We start from the raw sequence: 20,221 nt of genomic DNA on the forward strand, positions 1-20,221 counted from the left end.
TATATAGCGCTTTTTGTCAAAAAGCGCTAGCAAAGATTCTCCTTAGATAGCACTTTCAATAATAAATGCCATCTAAAAGGGGTTTAAAATAACACATGCACTTGTAAAAAATAGCGTTTTTGTTTTAAAACGCTATGTAACACTAGGTTTAGATAGCGCTTTATACAGGGAAAAAGCGCTAGGAAAAGCATTAATTTTTTTTTTGGTCGGATTTTTTATTTTATTTTTACAGATAGCGTTTTTTATTAATTTAAAGTAATATATATATATATATATATAATTTTTCTGAGGGAAATATATATATTTTTGGCACATTAAAATTGAGACTATTATTTATTAAATAAAACTTAAACATATCATAACTAATTAGTTAACATAAATATCAAAATCTTCTATGGTAGCATGCAGTAGTCTTCATCTATCTTCTTGGTCGTGTCAACATTTTTATCCAAAACAAGCAGGCAAATCGTTATTCATTTCCAAATTTCGTTCACTCTCCACCACCTGCATATATAGCAGAAAACACCGTTAAGCAAGAAGCAACTATATTATATTAGAGACAAATTCAAAGTACTATTGATCATAGTACAAATTAAAGCAAGATTATAAATTAAAAACACTACCACTTCTAGCAAATATATTTAGAAACATGAAACTCACCTACCGATCAAAGTACTACTGGTCAGATTTTATATATATACTTACGTGTCAAACATAGTCTTCATTTTTGGGTAATTATAGTCATTGAGTAATGGATCCAAATAATATATGATTTCCGATATGTGATCAATGACAAATAACACCAATATCCAATACACAAATGTCCAAGTTAATTAGAAAATCTTCTATAAACGGTGGTGAGAAGTTTCAAGAAAAATCTTACACAGACTTATGTATATAAAATGGTAGAATAAATAACTTGCGCTCATCTTTATATTTCATGAATTCCTTAACAATGCATGTAAGCTTTGACCAATTCTTGTTCTGCTTCAATTAACACCAAGGATATTTGATGGGGGGATAAGAAGGAGAATTTCCTTTATAAGGTGGAATAGAGTGGAACAGTATGAAATAACAACAATTTTTCAAGTATAAATAGCTTATTTCATTTTAATTCACTACATTTATTTCATTCTATACCACCAATACAAAAATACACTACAATTCAGTTAGCTTGAATCATTCAATATAAAAAAGTAATGAAAAACCACAACATGATGAAAAATGATTCTAAACAATCACTCAATCCCAGTGAGTATCTAACATTGAAAAATTAACGACACACAGAAGTGTAGGAGCTGGATAAACAACTTACTTCCATTGTAATGGTGGACTCCAACCTTAGCCAACATAACATAGTACACTCGATTTCAGACTTCCTCAAAGGAGGACAGTGGTTAGAAATGATAAATCAATTTACCTACAAATAATCAAATCAAAATCACTTAATTCCATTGACAAATCAACATTCAAAACTCAAAAATCACTTAATTCCATCAATAATGCGTATCACTTAATTTCAACCACTTTCACTAATCACTTAATTCCACTACAAAATCAATCTACAACTGTTGAAATTACAAAACATCTAAACAATTTCAAACAAGTCCTTGCAAACTAATATATTCATAGCTTATCAGAAAATTAAAAACGACCAAATACATATTTCAACAACAAAAAGGATAAAAATTTACCTTTAGAACTCCTAAGGGATTTGAGAATGGTTTTATACCCAAGTGTATATTTTCCACTCTTCATGACAAGAGCGAGCCTGTTGTTGATGCTCTCATGAGTCTTCTTCTCTAAAAATCAATCAAAAATTTGATTCAGAATAAAAATCGAAAAAAATGGGAAAAAAATTGAAAGGGAAGAAGAAGTAGGTTTATAATCAAACAAAAATGGAAAAATTGATGTTGAAATGGAAAAAAAATCGAAAGGGAAAAAAATTAAAAACCTGAAGAAAAAACTCAAACAATCTGAAGGGTTAAGAACCTCTACCTCGAATGGGTTGGTCGGATTCAAAGAGATAGAGAGAATTGAAATTGATGCTGGAGAGGTTGGGGTTCTGCGATTGGATGATGGAACGTGGAATCGATGTTGGTGATTGGAAATAGAACGTATTGATATATATGATAAAAATATTAAAAAAATGTTTTCTTTTATACTGCAATCGATTTTTCATAAAAATTGAAAAAAAATTCGAAATATCTGTTATGCAGGGATCGAACTGGGGACATTTTAGTTCATAGCGTTTTTTATAAAAAAAAGAAAAAAAATCACAAAATCAAAATACACAGCTACATACAGGAATCGAACTGGGGTCAAAATACACAGCTACATACAGGAATCGAACTGGGGGGGATCGAACTGGGGACATTTTAGTTCATAGCGTTTTTTATAAAAAAAAGAAAAAAATCACAAAATCAAAATACACAGCTACATATAGTTTGATTCCTGTATGTAAAATCACAAAATCAAAATACACAGCTACATACAGGAATCGAACTGGGGTTAAAATACACAACTACATACAGGAATCGAACTGGGGACTTGAAGGACATAGTGGTAATAGTCTACCACTCGGCTATATCAAATTATTTGATAAATAGCGCTTTTTTTAATATATAACCGCTATTTTTATCAAGCCTACAGTAGCGCTTAGCTTTCCATCAAAAGCGCCATATATGATTTTTTTTTAAAAATATTTATTATTTTTGTTGAACCTATGCTGGCGCTTTATGAACAAAACGCTATATAAACTTAGAAGCATAGCTAGCGCTTTTTCAAAAAAGTGCTAGCTTAAACCTCCGTGTTTTGATTTATAGCGCTTTCATGTCAAAAGCGCTATTTAAGGGGCGCTATATTTTATCATTTTTGTAGTAGATATCCCAAGCTGCTTTCTAGCAGGTCCACTCCCAATGCTTCGACAGATTCCTTCAGGGTGTATGGTTATCAGCCTAATCTTGTAGCTAGGCAGTTTGGTTTGGTTCTGGTTCGTACTTCTCCATTCTATCATTCTGAACAAGATATGAGGAAACCAAGAACTGAAGCTCAATGGCGAACCATCCTGTCAAAGTTCAACAAAGATTTTCTAAACTTTAAACCTTTCTACTTTGAACTTTCGTACAAATGTACTCAGTAATTGTTTGTGTGGTGGCAAAAGTATTTTTTTGATTGTAGCAAAGAAGTGAATCTAGACAACCTGCTCTTTGAATTGGTTTCTGCTTTTACTTCCTTGCCAGAAGAAGGTAGAAAAAAACAAAGGTACGTTATTCCTCTTTCGATTATTCAATATGAATTTTGTTTTTTCCTTGTACATGTCTTTCTAACTCTCTTCATTTCCAGGACGAAAAAGCAAATCCGATTAGTCATCAAGAACCAGATCTTCTACAAGGATCAGAGAGGATCGAAAAAGGAAAGATGTTGCCAATTTGGAACTCTCTTCTAAGAAGACGAAGGAGACTGCTGATCATGTAAGACTTTTCTATCTTTGCACACATTGGTTTCCTTTTTCCTTTGAATAGAAAACATGATTAGTCCAAATTCTTTCCTTTTTTTGATAGTTCGAAACCTAACTTGAGTCAACCGAAGCCACTAAGACTACAATTGATACTAGAGTCCAGATCGAAAGGAAAAGGAAAGGAAAGCATGCTTGTAAAAAGGTTTCGATTGGAGATGAGTACAAATCTTCTAGCCATTCTCAAGATAATCTGAATATCGAGCAAAATACCCATGATGTCCTTGCCATAAAAGAACACGGCTACGACCATAACCAGAACTGCAAGAACACCAAATCTCTTAGTGCTCATTCTCGTGTTGGAGACTCTGTATCAAATGTATTTTATTTCTTTCGACCTTAAATTCTTTTCTAGTACTTTCATACTAACTTCGCCCATCATGTTTCAGGATGTCGAAATTAGCAAAGCTGAAAGAAGCAAACAATCAACACCTTGCTCTGCTCTCAAACGGCCTATCCAGTCAATTTTGAAAGATCAAACACTCGTCAGCCCTACTCTCCTAGAACAGAATAATGACCCTGAGAAAAAAATCGAATCCTTCTAATGATTTCGGGACTTTTGAAGCTGTCGAAACAACTGAGAATGAATCACAACATGATTCTCCTGATCCAGCAACTCCTGCCCCATTGAAGATATTAGCTAGCGCTGCGATGAGCCACGAGGAACTCCTAAAATTGAAGGACCATGATCCATACGGGGCCCTAGATGTCATTAAGAGCATGGATAGCATTTCATCAAAGGCTGTGCAAAATTTTCGACTGAGAAGTCTGATCAACTTTCATAAAGTTCTAAAGCCAGCTTACTCAATGAACTTCGTACTGAGATTCTGGAACCAGACTTGTGTCAAATAATTGAACAAAATGAAAATAGTGTTCCTAAACTCAAAGATCTGTTACACAAATTTCATCAAATTTGCTTCTGAACTAGAACCTCTTCTCGATCAAGTTGTTATCAGTCTCCAACGATATAGAGATGGTCTAAACACTCTTGCAGACCATATAAACCAAAAGTATGACCTTTTAGCTGAGATCATAGTGATCATGAAAAAGGTTGACAACTTTAAAAAGAAGACCCCAAATGTTCAAGACAGTATTGAGAAGTATGATCAAGCCATCGCCAATCATAAGAGAGCCATCCAGGATTTAGAGGTGGAGAAACAAATGTTGTTGAATTATGATGACGAACTTAGAAAATAATCAAACCTTGCCATCGAGAAAGCTAATGAACTCCATAAAAAGAATGCCGAAATTGCTAGATTAACTATTGAATCCGACTGTTTCGGCAGCAAATTTGCTTGCTCGAAAGCATATCTCATCATCTTAAAGGATGAATTTGAGATTTAATACTTTTGTAATTCCCAAGTATTCTTACTCTGTCCCTTTGGTTTGTAATCTTTCGGTTTTTTTAAAGGTCTATACCGTTTGAACTTCTAAATTGTTTATTTTATTCCTTTTCCAATTTTTATTCCCTTTCCAATTTAATGTGAATCGAAATCCCTGAGAATTTCTTAGGAAAATAAAATGTTATTAATTATTTCGAATCCATCATGAATACTTTGGGACTGAACAGTCTTTTCTTCTTCACAATAAAAGACTTAAATCTTTCAACCTTCTCCAAGAAGTTTGATTAAAAGTAGTGGCCACGTGGCCTTCATTGATTTGCACAATTTGGACAGTTATTTACCATTATTCTCATTTTCTAGGGTTATATAAACTAGTTCCTCTTCTTCGCCAAACTATTCCTGAACTTCTTAACTGTTTGCCCAGAAATTACCTTCTTCTGAAACCCATTTTTCGTGTTTCCGAAATCATGGATCATCTCATTGAAGATACCATTATCTTTATTTAAAAGAAAGTCGCGGAACATGGCACTCAACCTCTCTTCAGTTTCATGCGGACTTCAAAAACCCACTTAGGAATTTGCAGGCTTCCCACTGTTCTCAGGTCTCTGCCTCTAGAACATGTAGATACGATTCACGATGATGAAATACCTATCCCCCAATTCAATTTTCTCCATAGGATGATTGAAAGTGGGCACGAGGATTTATGCATCGTTTGGGCACTTAATATCATGTATGATGTCGAACCTGATGTAGCAGAAGCCAAACACGTTTTGAAACTTACGTCTACTGCTGGGTCTAAGGCTGCACCCTATTTCTTGATGTTGTTGGACGCTTCTTCTATAGGAGGTGAAGAAATCAATCAAGTGGTCTTCACATTCACCAAATTCTTTGAAGCCTAGATACTTGAATTGCTTCGGGATCACATAACTGGTTGGGGGAACCCCATATTGGGCTGCCGCTCGTGCCCGTCACTATTGGGAAACCTTACCAATGCCCGATGGCTAGGTTGGTAGATCTCTTTGCCAATCGAAAGACACATGCAAAGGATATGGGAGGATGCTTGGCTACTATTGGCCTGACCTCGGGAAGGATCATGAATATTCTCAAACTGAAGTCTGCAACCTGTGTCGTTTCGACGTTGAACTCCATTCCTTTCGAAGAATGTTTAACTTCGGGCCAGTCTTTTATGACCATTAGATTAATCTTAGGGCTTGTTGTACTTTTTATAGAACATGTGTCGAATGAATGTTTGAAGACTTCATACTAAAAATGTAAACATTCGACACTTTTGTAAATTTCCCATTAGCTGGCTTTAATTTTTAATGCCATGTTTTATTTTCCTTTCGAATTAATTCAAAATTATTCTAGTTTATTGGGGTAATGGTCTATATTTCTTTGAATATTTCCTATTTAAATTGTCAATGGCAAAAAATTTAACAGAATTTTCAAAAATTTCACCATTTTTTGATTCTCTTGCCCCCGCAAGTTTTAGCGTTGACAATTTATCTGAATCAAGCACTTTTGAGGCAAGTTTTTCCCTTATTTTGATAAGTTCTTCGAACTTTATCTCAGTGATTCTGTATCCTGAAGCAATTTGTGCTAAGTCATTTGCTTCTTGATTTTCAATCCTAGGCACATGTTGAATGTTTGCCCGATCGAAACGTCTCAATAAAGCAGTAGCAATGGCAAAGTAAATAATTAAATTTTCTTTAACACACTTGTATTCTTTTGTTAATTGCTTTATGACTAATTCAGAATCACCTCTAATTTCGACATCCTTTGCCCCCAGTTCGAGTAACATCTCGAGTCCTTCTATTAAGGCTTCGTATTCAGCCTCATTATTAGAGAAAAGCTTATCAAGTCAAAACTTAAGCTTGGTTGGAATATTCTCAGGTGAGATGATTAGAATTACAACTCCAGTGCTATTCTTATGGCTGAAACCATCGAAATAGAGCCTCCAAGGTTGAACATACATAAAATTTAATGATTCCTCAACTACGAAATGATCAACATTGAAATCAGCAATAATCTGACCTTTCACAGACTTTAAAGACTGATAGGTCAATGAATATTCTTTAAGTGCCAAATCCCATTTGCCAACTCTGCTTTGTAGTATTGGCTTCGGCAACATATGCTTGATTATGTCAAAGTGGGAATAAACATAGACATCAATAGGCTTTATATATTGCTTAAGTTTAATAGATGAAAATTAAAAAACAAAGACACAATTTTTCACTTGGATGATACCTAGTTTCAGCATCAGTTAGAACCCTACTAAAATAATAAACAGCTCTTTCTACACCATTTTCATCCTCTTGTGCTAGCATACTTCCTATAGTATTATCTGAAGCAGCTATATACAATTTCATTACTTTATCCCTAAAAGGAGGTAACAAAATAGGAGGGCTCATTAAGTAAGCCTTGATGTCATCGAATGCTTTTTGATGTTTTGGATCCCATCTGAACACATCTTCTTTCTTCAGTCGAAGTAGTGGTGAGAAAACTTCAATTCTGCCACTTAGATTTGAAATAAATCTTCTGAGAAAGTTGATTTTTCCCAACAAAGATTGAAGCTTTTTCTTTGTCGAAGGCGGTTTTGTCTCCAAAATTGCCTTTTTTTTTTTTGATTAATTTCAATGCCTTTTTTGTGCACAACAAAACCTAAGAAGTCACCAGCACGTACATCGAAGGCACATTTCAATGGATTCATTTTCAATCCATATTTTCTCATTCTTTCGAACGATCTTTGAAGGTGATCTAAATGACCCTACTCAACTTGTCATCTATGTAAATTTCTATAAATTTTCCCACAAAATCATGAAACATAGAATTCATTGCTCTTTGATAACAAGCACCAACATTTTTTTAGACCAAAAGGCATTATTATCCAATCATAACAACCAAAAGCACCAGAACATCTAAAAGCAGTCTTAGATGTGTCTTCTTCAGCAATGTATATTTGATTATAATAACCATCTAGCATGCTTAAATATTCATAACCTGCTGCTGAATTAACAAGCATTTCTGCCACTGGCATAAGGTATTCATCTTTTGGAGTAGCTAAATTTAAATCCCTAAAATCTATGCAGACTTAGAGTCTCATTTTTCTTAACAACAGGAACAATATTAGCTAACCAATCGACATACCTTGTAGTGCTGATGAAGTCGCATCAGCAATCTCCCGATTTCTTCTTTAATCTTCGACTGGATTTGTGGCGCAAATCTTCTTGGAGTCTGTTTCACTAGCTTTTTGTCAGGTCAAATTGGTAACTTAAGTTCTACCACATCTCGACTTAAACATTGTATCTCGTTGTAATCCTAGACGAAACAGTCTTTGTATTTCTTCAACAATTCAATGATTTGAACTTTGAAGTCTTTGTCGATCTTGGAGCTAATGTAAGTTGGTCTTTTTACTTAATCATCACCTAGATCAACTTCTTCCAAAGGATTCTGAGCCTTCATTTTCTCGGCTGATCCCATTGTATCTTTCTCGAAACCCAAAGGCTCATCATCATAATTACAATCCAACCTTTGGCTTTCAATCGAACTGAATTGAAAATCATCATTAGCATCTTTGATTGATTTTTCTTGTTCAATTTCGAATTCTAAAGCCGATTTTTCACTATTTTCGGCTACATTGGCCGTATTCTTATCCCAAACTTTGGGTTCAGTCATCATCAAAGTTGACATCTTCCCACGCAGATGGTGAGACTCCAATTTCAGGATGCCCCCAAGCTGGGTCCTTGGATACATAGAGGCTCTAGTCCTTATTACATTATCTTCAATGCATTCCTTCTTCCAAATGAAACCATCTTTTGGATGCAATTTCATTGACCAAAGGAAATTGCCACGGTTCTCATAACCAATCGCAGAAATGGGACATGGCCCAATCCTTTCCAATTGTTTGTCGGAGGTTTTCTTTGTGATGGTTGCAACTTTAGCCACAAAGTAACTTTGGTCTGCTTCAATATTTTCTAGCATACCATTTTCCTTCTAGAGAGAAAGTCTTTGATGCATTATTGAAGGAACAGCTCCAACGCCATGTATCCATTCTCTGCCAAGTAGTAGATTGTAGTTAGCCTTTGACTCGACTACCAAGAACAAAGTTGCCCTTTTTACAGTTCGTACCACTAGGTCAACTTCAATAGCACCAAAAGAACTTCCGGATTTCCCTTCGTAGTTACAAAGAACTACATTATGTGGCTTCAAATCAGATTCTGATAAGCCAATCTTTTTCAAAAGAAAGTGTGGCAACAAATTTACTGCTGCACCTCCGTCTACCATCACTTTGTTTATTCCAACATCATTAATCTTCGCCTGAATGAACAAAGGTTTGAAATGATGTTGCATGTGACGATCAGGTCTTTTGAACATAGCCTGCTGGCCTTCGACACAACTGTTATCCATCACATAATATCACTTTGGCTGGTAAGCGGCCATTTCTTCAGTGAAATCTTCCTCATCTTCCGTAACCTCTGATATAACATCATATTCAATCGGAAGCATTGATACGACAAGAATTATATTAAGGCTAGCTTCAGAATCGGTGAAGTTAGAAGTTAATTCTTCATCTTCGACAGAAATACCTTTCTTCACAACTGAAAGGGGAGGAAAGATCCTCTCAGTGGCAAGATTTCTAAACGTGCCAAAGATAGCTTGTTCTTGGTTCCTTCCTTTGTCAGAATTCTTGTTTACATTTGTAACATCTTGCAAGGCATCAGCCTTTTTCTGACGCTAGAATCTACGCCATTGAGTTTTCGTCATAGGATTTCTCCCTTTGTAGTTGACGTTATGCACGAACCTCTTCGAACCATATGTTTCATCTCTCTTCTGATCAGGCATTTCATTTCGATTACCACCAGAAAATACCCACTGCTCAATTGGAGATTTTCCAGTGCCCTTCTTGACCCACTTTATAGGTGGAGACTTGTCATTAGGCTTTTTACCACCGAAAAATACCCATTGGTTATTTGGGGATTTGGTGGGAGGAGAGAAAGTTTTCATTGGTTCCTTCTTCTGGTTTGCAGTTGGGGATGTGTCCTTGATAGGAATGTTTGCTTTATCGAAACTGAACTTAGGCCTTTTGTCAGCCCATTTCCCGTTCCGCTTCGACTAAGGTCGAAAGCCCTCAACATTCTTTGTAGCTTTCTTATCATAAACCGCACTACATCTGGGACACAGCATAACTGGGGAACCAGAAATTTTGCATCTCTTAAGAAAATCAATAAGATCTTATTCAGCTTTTGGAAATACCACTTGTATTTTTTCTTCGTACTGATCTTTAGTAATTACTGTATCAACACATTTATGGCCTTCAGTAACCATTTCGACATCAACCTTTGGGCCATCAGTAGTCTCTGTAGGAACGATCTCAGATATTTCCACCATGTTCATATCCTGTATTTCCAGATACATAGAATCTGTTTTCTTCAAAGGATCAGCATCAACCTGCATTGGCTGCTTTTGTTTATCTCCAAAATTCAGCCTGCCTTCATCTAGTGCTTTTTGCACTAAATCCCTAAAAACCACACAACGAGATGTGTTATGTCCAAAATTACCATGGAATTTACAACAATCTCTTTTTTGCCTTTGCTCAAGAGGAGGTAATTTCAAACCATTAGACACTATCATTATGTCTTCCTTGACCAAAAGATCAAAAATATAATAACATTTGGTAACATCAAATGTGTAAGTTTTGGACACAAATCGGTCATTTTTAGGTTCTTCAAGATTTTTTCCATTCGAAGGTCTCAACATTTTACATACAATGGAGGTCCTAGTTAAAGTTCAGCGATATTAACTTCGATTTCTTCGACAGGACTCCAATAAATGTCAAAATCTTGATTGTTGTCATTAGTATTGACATAAACAACCGTATCTTTTTTACCACCATACTTGCTAGCCCTTGCTTTTTCAGCTTTAAGTCTTTCGACTTGTCAGACTCTATCTGCTAGCTGTGCCATATCTCATAGATATTGTGTATCTAATTTCTTTCGCATAGAATAATCTAGACCACCAGCAGCCATCTCTACTAATTCATGTCCAGGCACTTGGGTAAAACACCTAGCTTTGAGAAGTCTGAACTTATTCAAGTAATCATCAATATATTCTGTTGTTTTACGTTGAACACTTACCAATTCTTTGAGACTAATCTTAGATTGTCCCATGTAGAATTCTTCATGGAAAGCCTTTTCTAATTGACTCCAAAAAGATAGACCCTGGAGGCAATGTTGTATACCAAGTAAAGGCATTCTTTGTCAATGAACTTGGGAAATATTTCATCCTTAAGTTCTCATCATTTGATATGTCACCTGCCTCTGTCAAATAACGAGCAATATGTTCGACAGTGGATTCATTAGTCTCTCCACCAAATTTGGTGAACTTAGGGATTTTCCATCCCTTGGGTAATTCCTCCATTGTCACATATTCAGAAAAAGGTGACACAAAATTAGGTCTATGCAAACCCAAATTGAAAAAACCGTTTTGAGTCAAAAGGGTTTCGACTACATTGGCAATATTATTTTTGACCCTCCAAATGAATTTGTTGGGCTTGCCTAACTATTTGATCAGGATCCTGGTTCCTTCGAACCAAGATTGGAACTCTTTCCTCCGCCCCTAGCACTAGTGGTTCGACCACAGGTTGGGGTACTGTATTGACCAGATTTCCATCATTAGGCCTATTCACAGGTATTTCAACAAGCCTAGGATTCTGAAATTGAGGTATTTGCACATTTCGCAATTCGCCTCATTTGGTCTGAAAGTGCCAAATAACTGTTATGGGTGTCCCTAATTAAAGGGTTAAACACTGTCCCAATTTGTTGGGTCAACATGTTGACCATTTCATGGTTACAATCTTCCATTTGTTGTCTTAAAGCAGCCAAGGAAGCATTGGCCAGTGTTTGTTGAGAATTTGAACTAGGAACACTTGGTCCAGGATAATAGAACTGAGGGTGAACCGTATTCAAATTCCCTGAAACATTAGATGGATTATTATAGAGGCCCATCATAAAGGATGGATATGCATTCCATATGGTTGGTTCCTAAGATTTGACGGATCAAAGGACCATGGATTTTGAACTAACGGATTACCAAAATTCGCGTTAGATTGTGTAACCGCTGCAACCGTCGAAGTTGTAACGGGAACGGTTGATGATATATGAGCAGGAATTGTTTCCCCCACCGTTTCATCAACGTTTGCGCCATGAGATGGCGTTGTTAGTGAACTTTGGTTGAGTGCCACCTCACCAATTTTTTTTGGTAATTCATGGCTTTGGTTGAGTGCCACCTCACCAATTTTTTTTTTTTACTATTTTCCAATTTTTATATTTTTAACTTTTAACAATTTTCCAACTTTTATTTTTTAACTATTTTCCAATTTTTCCTCCCAAATTCAGTTCCTTCTAGACTGTCGTTGTGGGAGATTATGGTACCGTTTGGCCCAACTTTTTTTTTTCAACTTCTCTACATTTTTAAGGAGAAGTTAGGCCAAACACAATAACAATTAAGTACTTACTAGAAAAAAAAATACTTTTTTTGAATGCATAAAATTGAATGGAATAAGCTTTGACCAAAACTTGTTGAATGCTACTTCAAAAAACTAATTCTCGACAATTTATTTCACAAGCACCCCTCTTCAACTCACGTTGGGAACCTTTTTTTTATTTTTATTATTATATTTCAATATGTTTTTCTTGCATTTAATTTTGTTTTAATTTTTTGAACCGTTCCATTTAATTTTTTTAAGAATGTTCCATTTAATTTTAATATCTTTTTTCAAAGGAATTTTATTATCTTTGTATCACTTATATATTTAATTTCAATAGGTTTAATCATCACAACCTCACAAATATTTTTATTCACGCTGTCATTTAATGATACCAAATATTTTTATTTGCTTTTTTCAACCTCGCAAATATACACACACACACATTGGCGTTTAGAGTAATACTTTATATTTTTAACTTTTAACTATTTTTAAATTTTTATATTTTTAACTATTTTCCAATTTTTTCTCCTAAATTCAGTTGCTTCTACACTGCCGTTGTAGGAGATTAAGGTACCGTTTGACCCAACTTTTTTTCAACTTTCCTACATTCTTAAGGAAAAGTTAGGCCAAACACAATATCAATTAAGTTCTTACTAAAAAAAGTACTTTTTTTGAATGCATAAAATTGAATGGAATGAGCTTTGGCCAAAATTTGTTAAATGTTACTTCAAAAAACTACTTCTCGACAAATTATTTCACAAGCATCTCTCTTCAACTCACGCTGGGAACCTTTTCTTTTATTTTTTAATATTATATTTCAATATGTTTTTTTCTTCCATTTAATTTTATCTCATTTTTTTGAACTGTTCCATTTAATTTTTTAAGAAGGTTCCATTTAATTTTATTATCTTTTTTTAAAGGAATTTTATTATATTTTTATCACTTATATATTTAATTTCAATATCTTTTAATCATCACAACCTCACAAATATTTTTATTCACGTTGTCATTTAATGATACCAAATATTTTTATTTCCTTTCTTCAACCTCACAAATACACACACACACACACACACACACACACATTAGCGTTTAGAGTAATACTTTATGTCTGTCTGTCTGTGTTTTTGTTACGCTATTGTGTATTATTTTTTTTACCGTTGCATAATGCTTATTATTATTTTTATAAGTTTTTTATTTTACTTAAAAGTACAAGTATAAATGCCTAATAAAATTATACTTATATATATTTTGCACCTTTATATTGTAACAAACTATGCATATCTTTTTCTTATTAAAAAAACTAAACATATATGTTTCAATGACACCAACAATGTAACAAATATAATATCATATGATATAAATTCATATCTTTTTGAAAGACACCAAAAATATGATATTCTTATAACCAAATATGTTATAGAGTATAATTGAATTAAAAAAAACCAACTATTTTGATATTATTTATTTTATTATTTCAGTCTCCTTAAATTATTTCTCCTATTCAAATATTTAACAAGTCATTTATATGATAATATAAATTTGTATTCATGTTGCACACAAAAAAAAACGTCATTGAGTAAATATAGTATTTGTAAAAATTAATATCTTTTATATTTTAAACATTTTTACCCTTCAAAAAATATTTTAAACAATTTTTTATTTATTATGTTAATTCATAATAAATTCAAAGTTTTGTACTCGTTAGCTTAGCTCAGTTGATATGGAGAATGCATATATATATGGAAAGTCTGGGGTTCGAACACCGGACACCATAAAAAAAAATAATAAATTCAAAGTTTGTACAATATTTTGCCAAACAACTTTTAACTAAAAAATAGCTTTAAAATTAAAAATAAAATAAAAAATAAAGAAATCAAACAACTTTAGCTTCTTTCTTAAAAGCCTTTATTTTAAATTTGTTTTGAAGTATCTTTTAGACTATAAAAAAGCTTGGTCAAATGGTACCTAAGTTCAGCTGGGAACATTGTTTCACTTTCTTCTTCATAAGAGGTAATTTTCTTTCTTTTTTTCATGGTTTTGAGGCCATGCATGGCTTGAGTTGACTGATTTTTATGGCTTGAGGGGTTTATTTTTTGACATTGTTTTAGTTTTTGCTACATCATAGGTGTTTTTCTTCCTTTTTTCATGATTCTGCATTTTAAGGGTTTTATTTTTTGCTTTCTTCTTCTTCTTCTTCTTCTTCTTCTTCTGATTGTTAGTGGATTATGTACCAGAGATTGTTATGTTGCATGGCTGTAGAAAAATTCTCCTTTGATCTCAGGTGTTTTGTTCTTCATTTTGGGTTTGTTTTCAAGAAACATTGTTTTTTTTAGTTCAGGTTGTCATGTTTGCATGTTTGTTGCTGCGATCCTGTTTTTGCATTTGATGCATTTTTTTTTCATAGTCTAGATAAATGCATGCATGTGAATTATAATAGATGTCATGATGATTGAATTTTAGGTGATGGTAAAGTTGTGACACAATTGTTATTTTAGCTTCTGACGATCATGTTTTTGCATTTGATGCATTTTTTCGATGGTCTAAATAAATGCATGCATGTGGATTATAGTAGAGGTCATGATGATTGAATTTTAGCTCATGGTAAGGTTTTTACACTATTGTTACTTTAGCTTCTGGTACTATAGTTGAAAAAAATTGATGCATGTGGGTTATGATATTGGTATATCATGATTGATGTCATTATTTTGGTGATTCAATTTTGGATGGTGATAAAGATCTAATACAACTAATATTTTAACATGTGACATTAAATTTTCAAGTTGATGATAAAGAATCTTGATTAGCTGTTTGATTTATTGAGTATTCTTAAAGTTGTAACAATTTTCATATTTAGTTTATTCTTTCTTATATCATTGAGCCGTACGAAAGTTGATTGGTGTAACTTGTTTTGGTCATATCATTGAGGTCCAGAAAGTTGATGATAGAGAAATTCGTGCATTTAAGATCAGGTTAATTTGATGATACAAAAATTAATCACACAAAAATATGTTAGCTTCTTTCGATATCAGAATGAACAAAGGGAATAAAATTAACTGATGTATTGTTATATTTCTATATAAGGATTTCAATGTCAAGGAATTATGACAACATTAAGGATCTCAAAAAGGATTTGGACATTTGGAAAATAGGATTTAGAGTGCTTGATCCTTGGATTGTGATTGGTAGTAATGAGAATCAACATATGGAGCTGATTATTTGAGATGCAAAGATTAGAGGAGTTAGTTAAGATTTGTTGTAATTTCCTTTATGATTTATCAATGTTACTTATTAGTGTACATTTTAATTTATTTCAGTTTTTTGGTTTCTTTCTCGGATTTAGGGTGATCGAGTTCATGTAATAACTCGATGTAGAGAATTGGAGCATTGGAAGGCTTTGGTCGAGGAAAACAAGACTTATACTTTGTATAATTATCATGTGTTTCATAATGACATTGCATTTAAGCTCGTGACCATCCCTTTAATGTTGTTTTTGGTTCTGGTACAAAGGTGCATAAGTCATTTAAGGAAATTCAAGATGGAAAATTCAAAACTGACGTTTTATATGGTATAGTTATGTGCTTTAATTTATTTCTGTGTTTTCTCCGATTATAAGGTTCTTATAGATATGATTTTTTTTAAGAAATCGTCGGGTTTCTTCATACTTTGTGTTAGGATACATACTGCATTACTATTGGAAAAACAACTAAATTCAATCCTAATCAGTTTGGATGGTATTATGATAGTTCCATCAAATGTCCGAAGGCATCAAAGTCAAATGGTGCTAGCTATAGATGTATATGTAGGAGTGATGCTTAATTTCCATTTGTTTCAACAATGTTAATTGGTCAACGAGGTACATATAATCCACATGCATGCATTTATCTAGACTTTATAGGAAGATAATAGGAGGATAAATTGCAAGTCATAGTACATTTTCTTTAGCTTAAAATCAGTTATGCTACCTTCATTTTATAAATTATATGTAACTATATTCGCATACATCTTATCCATGTTAATATGCATTAGACTAATATTGCAGTTATTTTCCTTTTTAGCATTTTGAAAATGAGGTGTGAAGAACAATTCTGAAAGGAAAGTGCAAAACAATCACCATAATTGATGACCAAACATAGAGAAAATATAAGTGTCGCATCATTACCGCCGAAAGAGCAAGCTATGAAAAATACTTGGGTGGGCAGTGGTTCACTCAAAAAATCACTGAAGAACTTGCACGTTCGAGTTGTTCCAAAGTAGACCTTTGCTGCTGAACTATTTGACCTTCTACTATTTTGGTGTATCACTTGGACTGCAATCCTAAACTATCTTGACCTTGAGATGCCATTTGTTTTGTTCATTTTGTCTTATGTAATTATTGGCAAAAATCCCTTTTTGGTTAGTCTATGACACTGACAGCCTCTTTTATAAACTTAACTTTATGTAACATTAATCTGCACATTGTTGGTTCCTTCATTGGTTCCAATTAGTATAATGTTAATTATAATGTTGTTTTCCTAATCTCTTGAACAAAATAGAACATGCTCTTTTCCTACAGCAAATCTTTATAATGATTTGGTAAATGTTTCAGAAATGTACATATAGCTGAGATTTGTGCAATATGCTTGCTTGATTTTCAGATTTATGAACGACATCAATTTCTTAGAAAAATGCAGTTATTTCCCTCGATTTACTCATTTCTCCTTTATAACAAAGTTTTTTAACAATACAGTAAAAGTGATTTATTTAGAATATCCGAGTTTGTGCAATATTCATTAATTTGCTCATTTTTTCCTTTGGAATATTTTTTTTACAAGATACGTTATTCAACCCGTGCGAAGCACGACTTTGTAACTAGTTATTGCATGAAAACCTATCTTCGCTCTTGTGTAAGAATTTGTCACCGATCCTTGTAAGCATAGCTCAATTGGCAGAGACAATGCATTGTTATATGCAGCTCCTTAAACAATGCAGTTCAATATTTCCACGTATTTCTTGATATTATTATTTTTATAAATTAAAACATTTTAATGATTAAAACAACTTTTAGTAATTAAACATTACTGACAGAAATCTTGGTCAGTAATAGAGGTATGCATAAACATTATTGGCAGATTGGATAGATCCACCGATAACACTGGGACGAATCTGATAGAAACATTACTGACATATAAATTTGTTAGTAATGTTAAAAGTGGAAATCTGATGGTACATTAGAAACGGATTATTCCGCAAGTAACTACAGACGTACTGAGCGAATATTCCTTCAGTAATGTCATAACTACCTCTCTATTACTGAGGGAAAACTCCGCTAATAATATTATTGGCACTTGTATTACTGAGAGATTATTATTGATAGATTTGTTTTGTCACCAATCCGTCGATAATATCTATTACTAAGGGATTTTATGCAAATGTTATTGAGGGTTTAATTCCGCTGGTAATAAACAAAATTCTTGTACCGCCTCTTGGGTGTTGGTTTTTAATTCAACTTCACCATTTATTGACTTCAGGTGTTAGTTATGCAAAAACCTAATGCTAATAGGAATCTGACTCACCAATTGTTGTGTTCTTTACCGAGCTAAAGCTCTGCAAGCCATGGAACCTTAGGCGCACCTTCAAGATAGTAGCTACTAGCTACTATATTCAATTCATTTACTTTCTTATGACACAATTAGATACATGCTTTATATATTTCAAATGATAATTTTTTAAAATGCTGTTGTTAAAATTAATTAATGATATTGGAATTTGTTTATCATTTATGTTGAGTATGGCTTATATATATAAACACAAAAGAGAGGCAAAGGGAGTTGAGCAAGGCGGAGTTTCATTGCAGTGTGATAGTCAAGGTGCCATTTATTTGACAAACAATGAAGTGTATCATGTTAGAACCAAACATATTGATGTGAGGTTTTACAAGATCAAAGAGTTACACTTACTTACATCTAGATAGATATTATTTAAACAAAATTCAAACTTCAAAGAATGCGGTTGATATATTGACCAAGTTAGTCATTAGTAAGTAGTAACAAGTTCAAGCACTAGTTGAATTTACATGTTTCAAACACAACATATCTTTTATCTTATTTATTTTTGTTTTGCTTTTGAGAAGAAATGGTTGGTGGTGTTAATATAATTCAGACGATCAATTTCGTGTGATGTCTTTGCATGCTTTGGTTTAGCAAGAAAAAAGAAATACAATTCTAAATCACAAAAAAGCAAATATAAAATTCAAGGAAAACACAAGACATATTTTATAAAACTCTATGTTGCTCTTTAATTTAGCAGATATTACAGCAAAAAAAAAAAAGGTTTATCAAACATACTAGCCTAGCCATCGGGATGCTTTGAGAATTGTTCTTCTCCGGCACATCTGTTATTGCACATTTTCATCCAACGTGAGTTAACTCACGCTGAAAAATACACCTACGTAAGTTAACTCACGTTGAAAATGCACTTGCGTGAGTTAACTTACGCTCGGCTATTTTGGCAGAAACGAGCAAAAACAGATGGGAAAAGAGCAATAACCGGATGCTTTCTTATTATGCACCCACATCAAACATAGTAGTAATCACAAAAATATTGTGGTGGGGTCATGTGATAATAAAATGGATAGGTTTCAAAGTATTGAAATGGAATAACTTCATTTGTATTTGTTGACTCTTTCTTCTCCTCTTTTAGAGGTCCAATGGTAACTACTTCAGTTTGACACAACTTTCTTAGCTTGCATACTGCCTTTATTGGATCGATATCCCCCGATAATGTTAATCTCTTCTCTTTCAAGTCTATTGATACTGATTCAACCCCTGCAAAATAAAAATAAAAAATGAATCTTTCATGTTATATGGTTTGTCTTTTTATTTAGACAAAACTGAAATTAAATTAGATTTTATTCTCAAACGACGGAGTTCAAATTCTATTTGAAATAGTTATAAAATAACTATAATTTTTTATATATATATAAAGTTAGATTGTGATATTAATAGACCTTATCAAATTAATTTAAGTTAGAATCATGTTATGTCTTCAAAAATTAAAATCAATCACAATGGTATCGTAAGAGCAGATGGTAAAAGATTACGAGAACATTTGATATGTTTAGTTGCACGATCGATCCCGCTATATCTCTCTTGTCCTCGCTTAATGTGTGAATTTCTCTACCAAACTCTTGAATACAATAAATAGTATGTAAAGTTTATTTCGGGATATTAAAATAAGTGTCTTATTCATGCATACAACTTATAAGTCATGTAATTTAGCCACATTACATAGTAGTAGTACTTATGACATGAAATTCAATATGTACCTGAAAGGCTGGATGCTGTCTTCATAACTTTTTGCTTGATTCTATCATTATAAAAGTCCACCTTCAACACTACTTTCTGTTAAAAAGTAAATCAAAGAATTAAAACCCAGCAATTAATTACTTCCATTCTTAAATATTAAAGGGACAACAAAAACATTATTCATGCATGAAAACATAATAAATTAAATGAGAAAAGTGAAGAAGAAAAATAGATTTCACGAATCTAATTCTGACCTTCATTGTTGTTGAAGTTTGTGCTAGCTGATTAAGAATTGGTAAGGAGCAAGTTGATGTTGAAGTTTTGAGTAAAGTGTGTTTTAGCAATGAAGTGGTGATGAAGTAAGGATGATAATTGGTAACTATTTATATAAGGTAGATAGGAAGACTTGCAAGACCGTAAAGTCAACTAGTCAATTGAAAAAATGTTGTTTTTTTCTTCAAAAGTATTATTTTAGAAGCCTATCATCATTTTAATAACCGTGTGAATGTTAGTTTGAATCATCACGAAAGTTCCTTTACAACAAAAGAGGAAATCAGTCAAATAATTGTAAAAATTGTTTACTTTTTGC

At 33.2% G+C, this 20,221-nt stretch overlaps 2 protein-coding genes and 1 long non-coding RNA gene across 3 annotated transcripts; all 3 read right to left on the reverse strand.

Moving 5' to 3' along the window:
* Nucleotides 1–303: 303 nt before the first annotated feature.
* Nucleotides 304–2,116, reverse strand: LOC146906614 (uncharacterized). The gene is made up of 4 exons (XR_015018126.1): nucleotides 1,999–2,116; nucleotides 1,695–1,800; nucleotides 1,316–1,420; nucleotides 304–504 (listed from the first exon to the last, which is right to left on the reverse strand). It is a non-coding gene; the product is annotated as an uncharacterized LOC146906614 (long non-coding RNA).
* A 6,737-nt stretch (nucleotides 2,117–8,853) lies between these two features.
* LOC146906615 (uncharacterized) lies at nucleotides 8,854–9,267 on the reverse strand. Its single transcript, XM_085728900.1, has one exon. The coding sequence runs from the start codon at nucleotides 9,265–9,267 to the stop codon at nucleotides 8,854–8,856; it is 414 nt and encodes a 137-aa protein (XP_085585026.1).
* A 9,525-nt stretch (nucleotides 9,268–18,792) lies between these two features.
* LOC146906616 (heavy metal-associated isoprenylated plant protein 39-like) lies at nucleotides 18,793–19,984 on the reverse strand. The gene is made up of 3 exons (XM_085727261.1): nucleotides 19,887–19,984; nucleotides 19,653–19,728; nucleotides 18,793–19,152 (listed from the first exon to the last, which is right to left on the reverse strand). Exons 1-3 carry the CDS (start codon nucleotides 19,890–19,892, stop codon nucleotides 18,902–18,904), a joined length of 333 nt encoding a protein of 110 aa, XP_085583387.1. The 5' UTR covers nucleotides 19,893–19,984; the 3' UTR covers nucleotides 18,793–18,901.
* Nucleotides 19,985–20,221: the final 237 nt, after the last annotated feature.

Source organism: Medicago sativa, chromosome 7 (genome assembly GCF_051527215.1).
Source record: "Medicago sativa cultivar Bolivia chromosome 7, Bolivia_mono, whole genome shotgun sequence".
NCBI lineage: Eukaryota > Viridiplantae > Streptophyta > Magnoliopsida > Fabales > Fabaceae > Medicago > Medicago sativa.

Excerpts from the sequence above, each read along its gene's own strand:
- LOC146906615 (XM_085728900.1), bottom strand. The coding sequence starts at position 9,267 with ATGGATAACAGTTGTGTCGAAGGCCAGCAGGCTATGTTCAAAAGACCT.
- LOC146906616 (XM_085727261.1), bottom strand. Across the intron at positions 19,153-19,652 it reads GACAGCATCCAGCCTTTCAG|GGGTTGAATCAGTATCAATA; the intron begins GTACATATTGAA and ends TTTATTTTGCAG.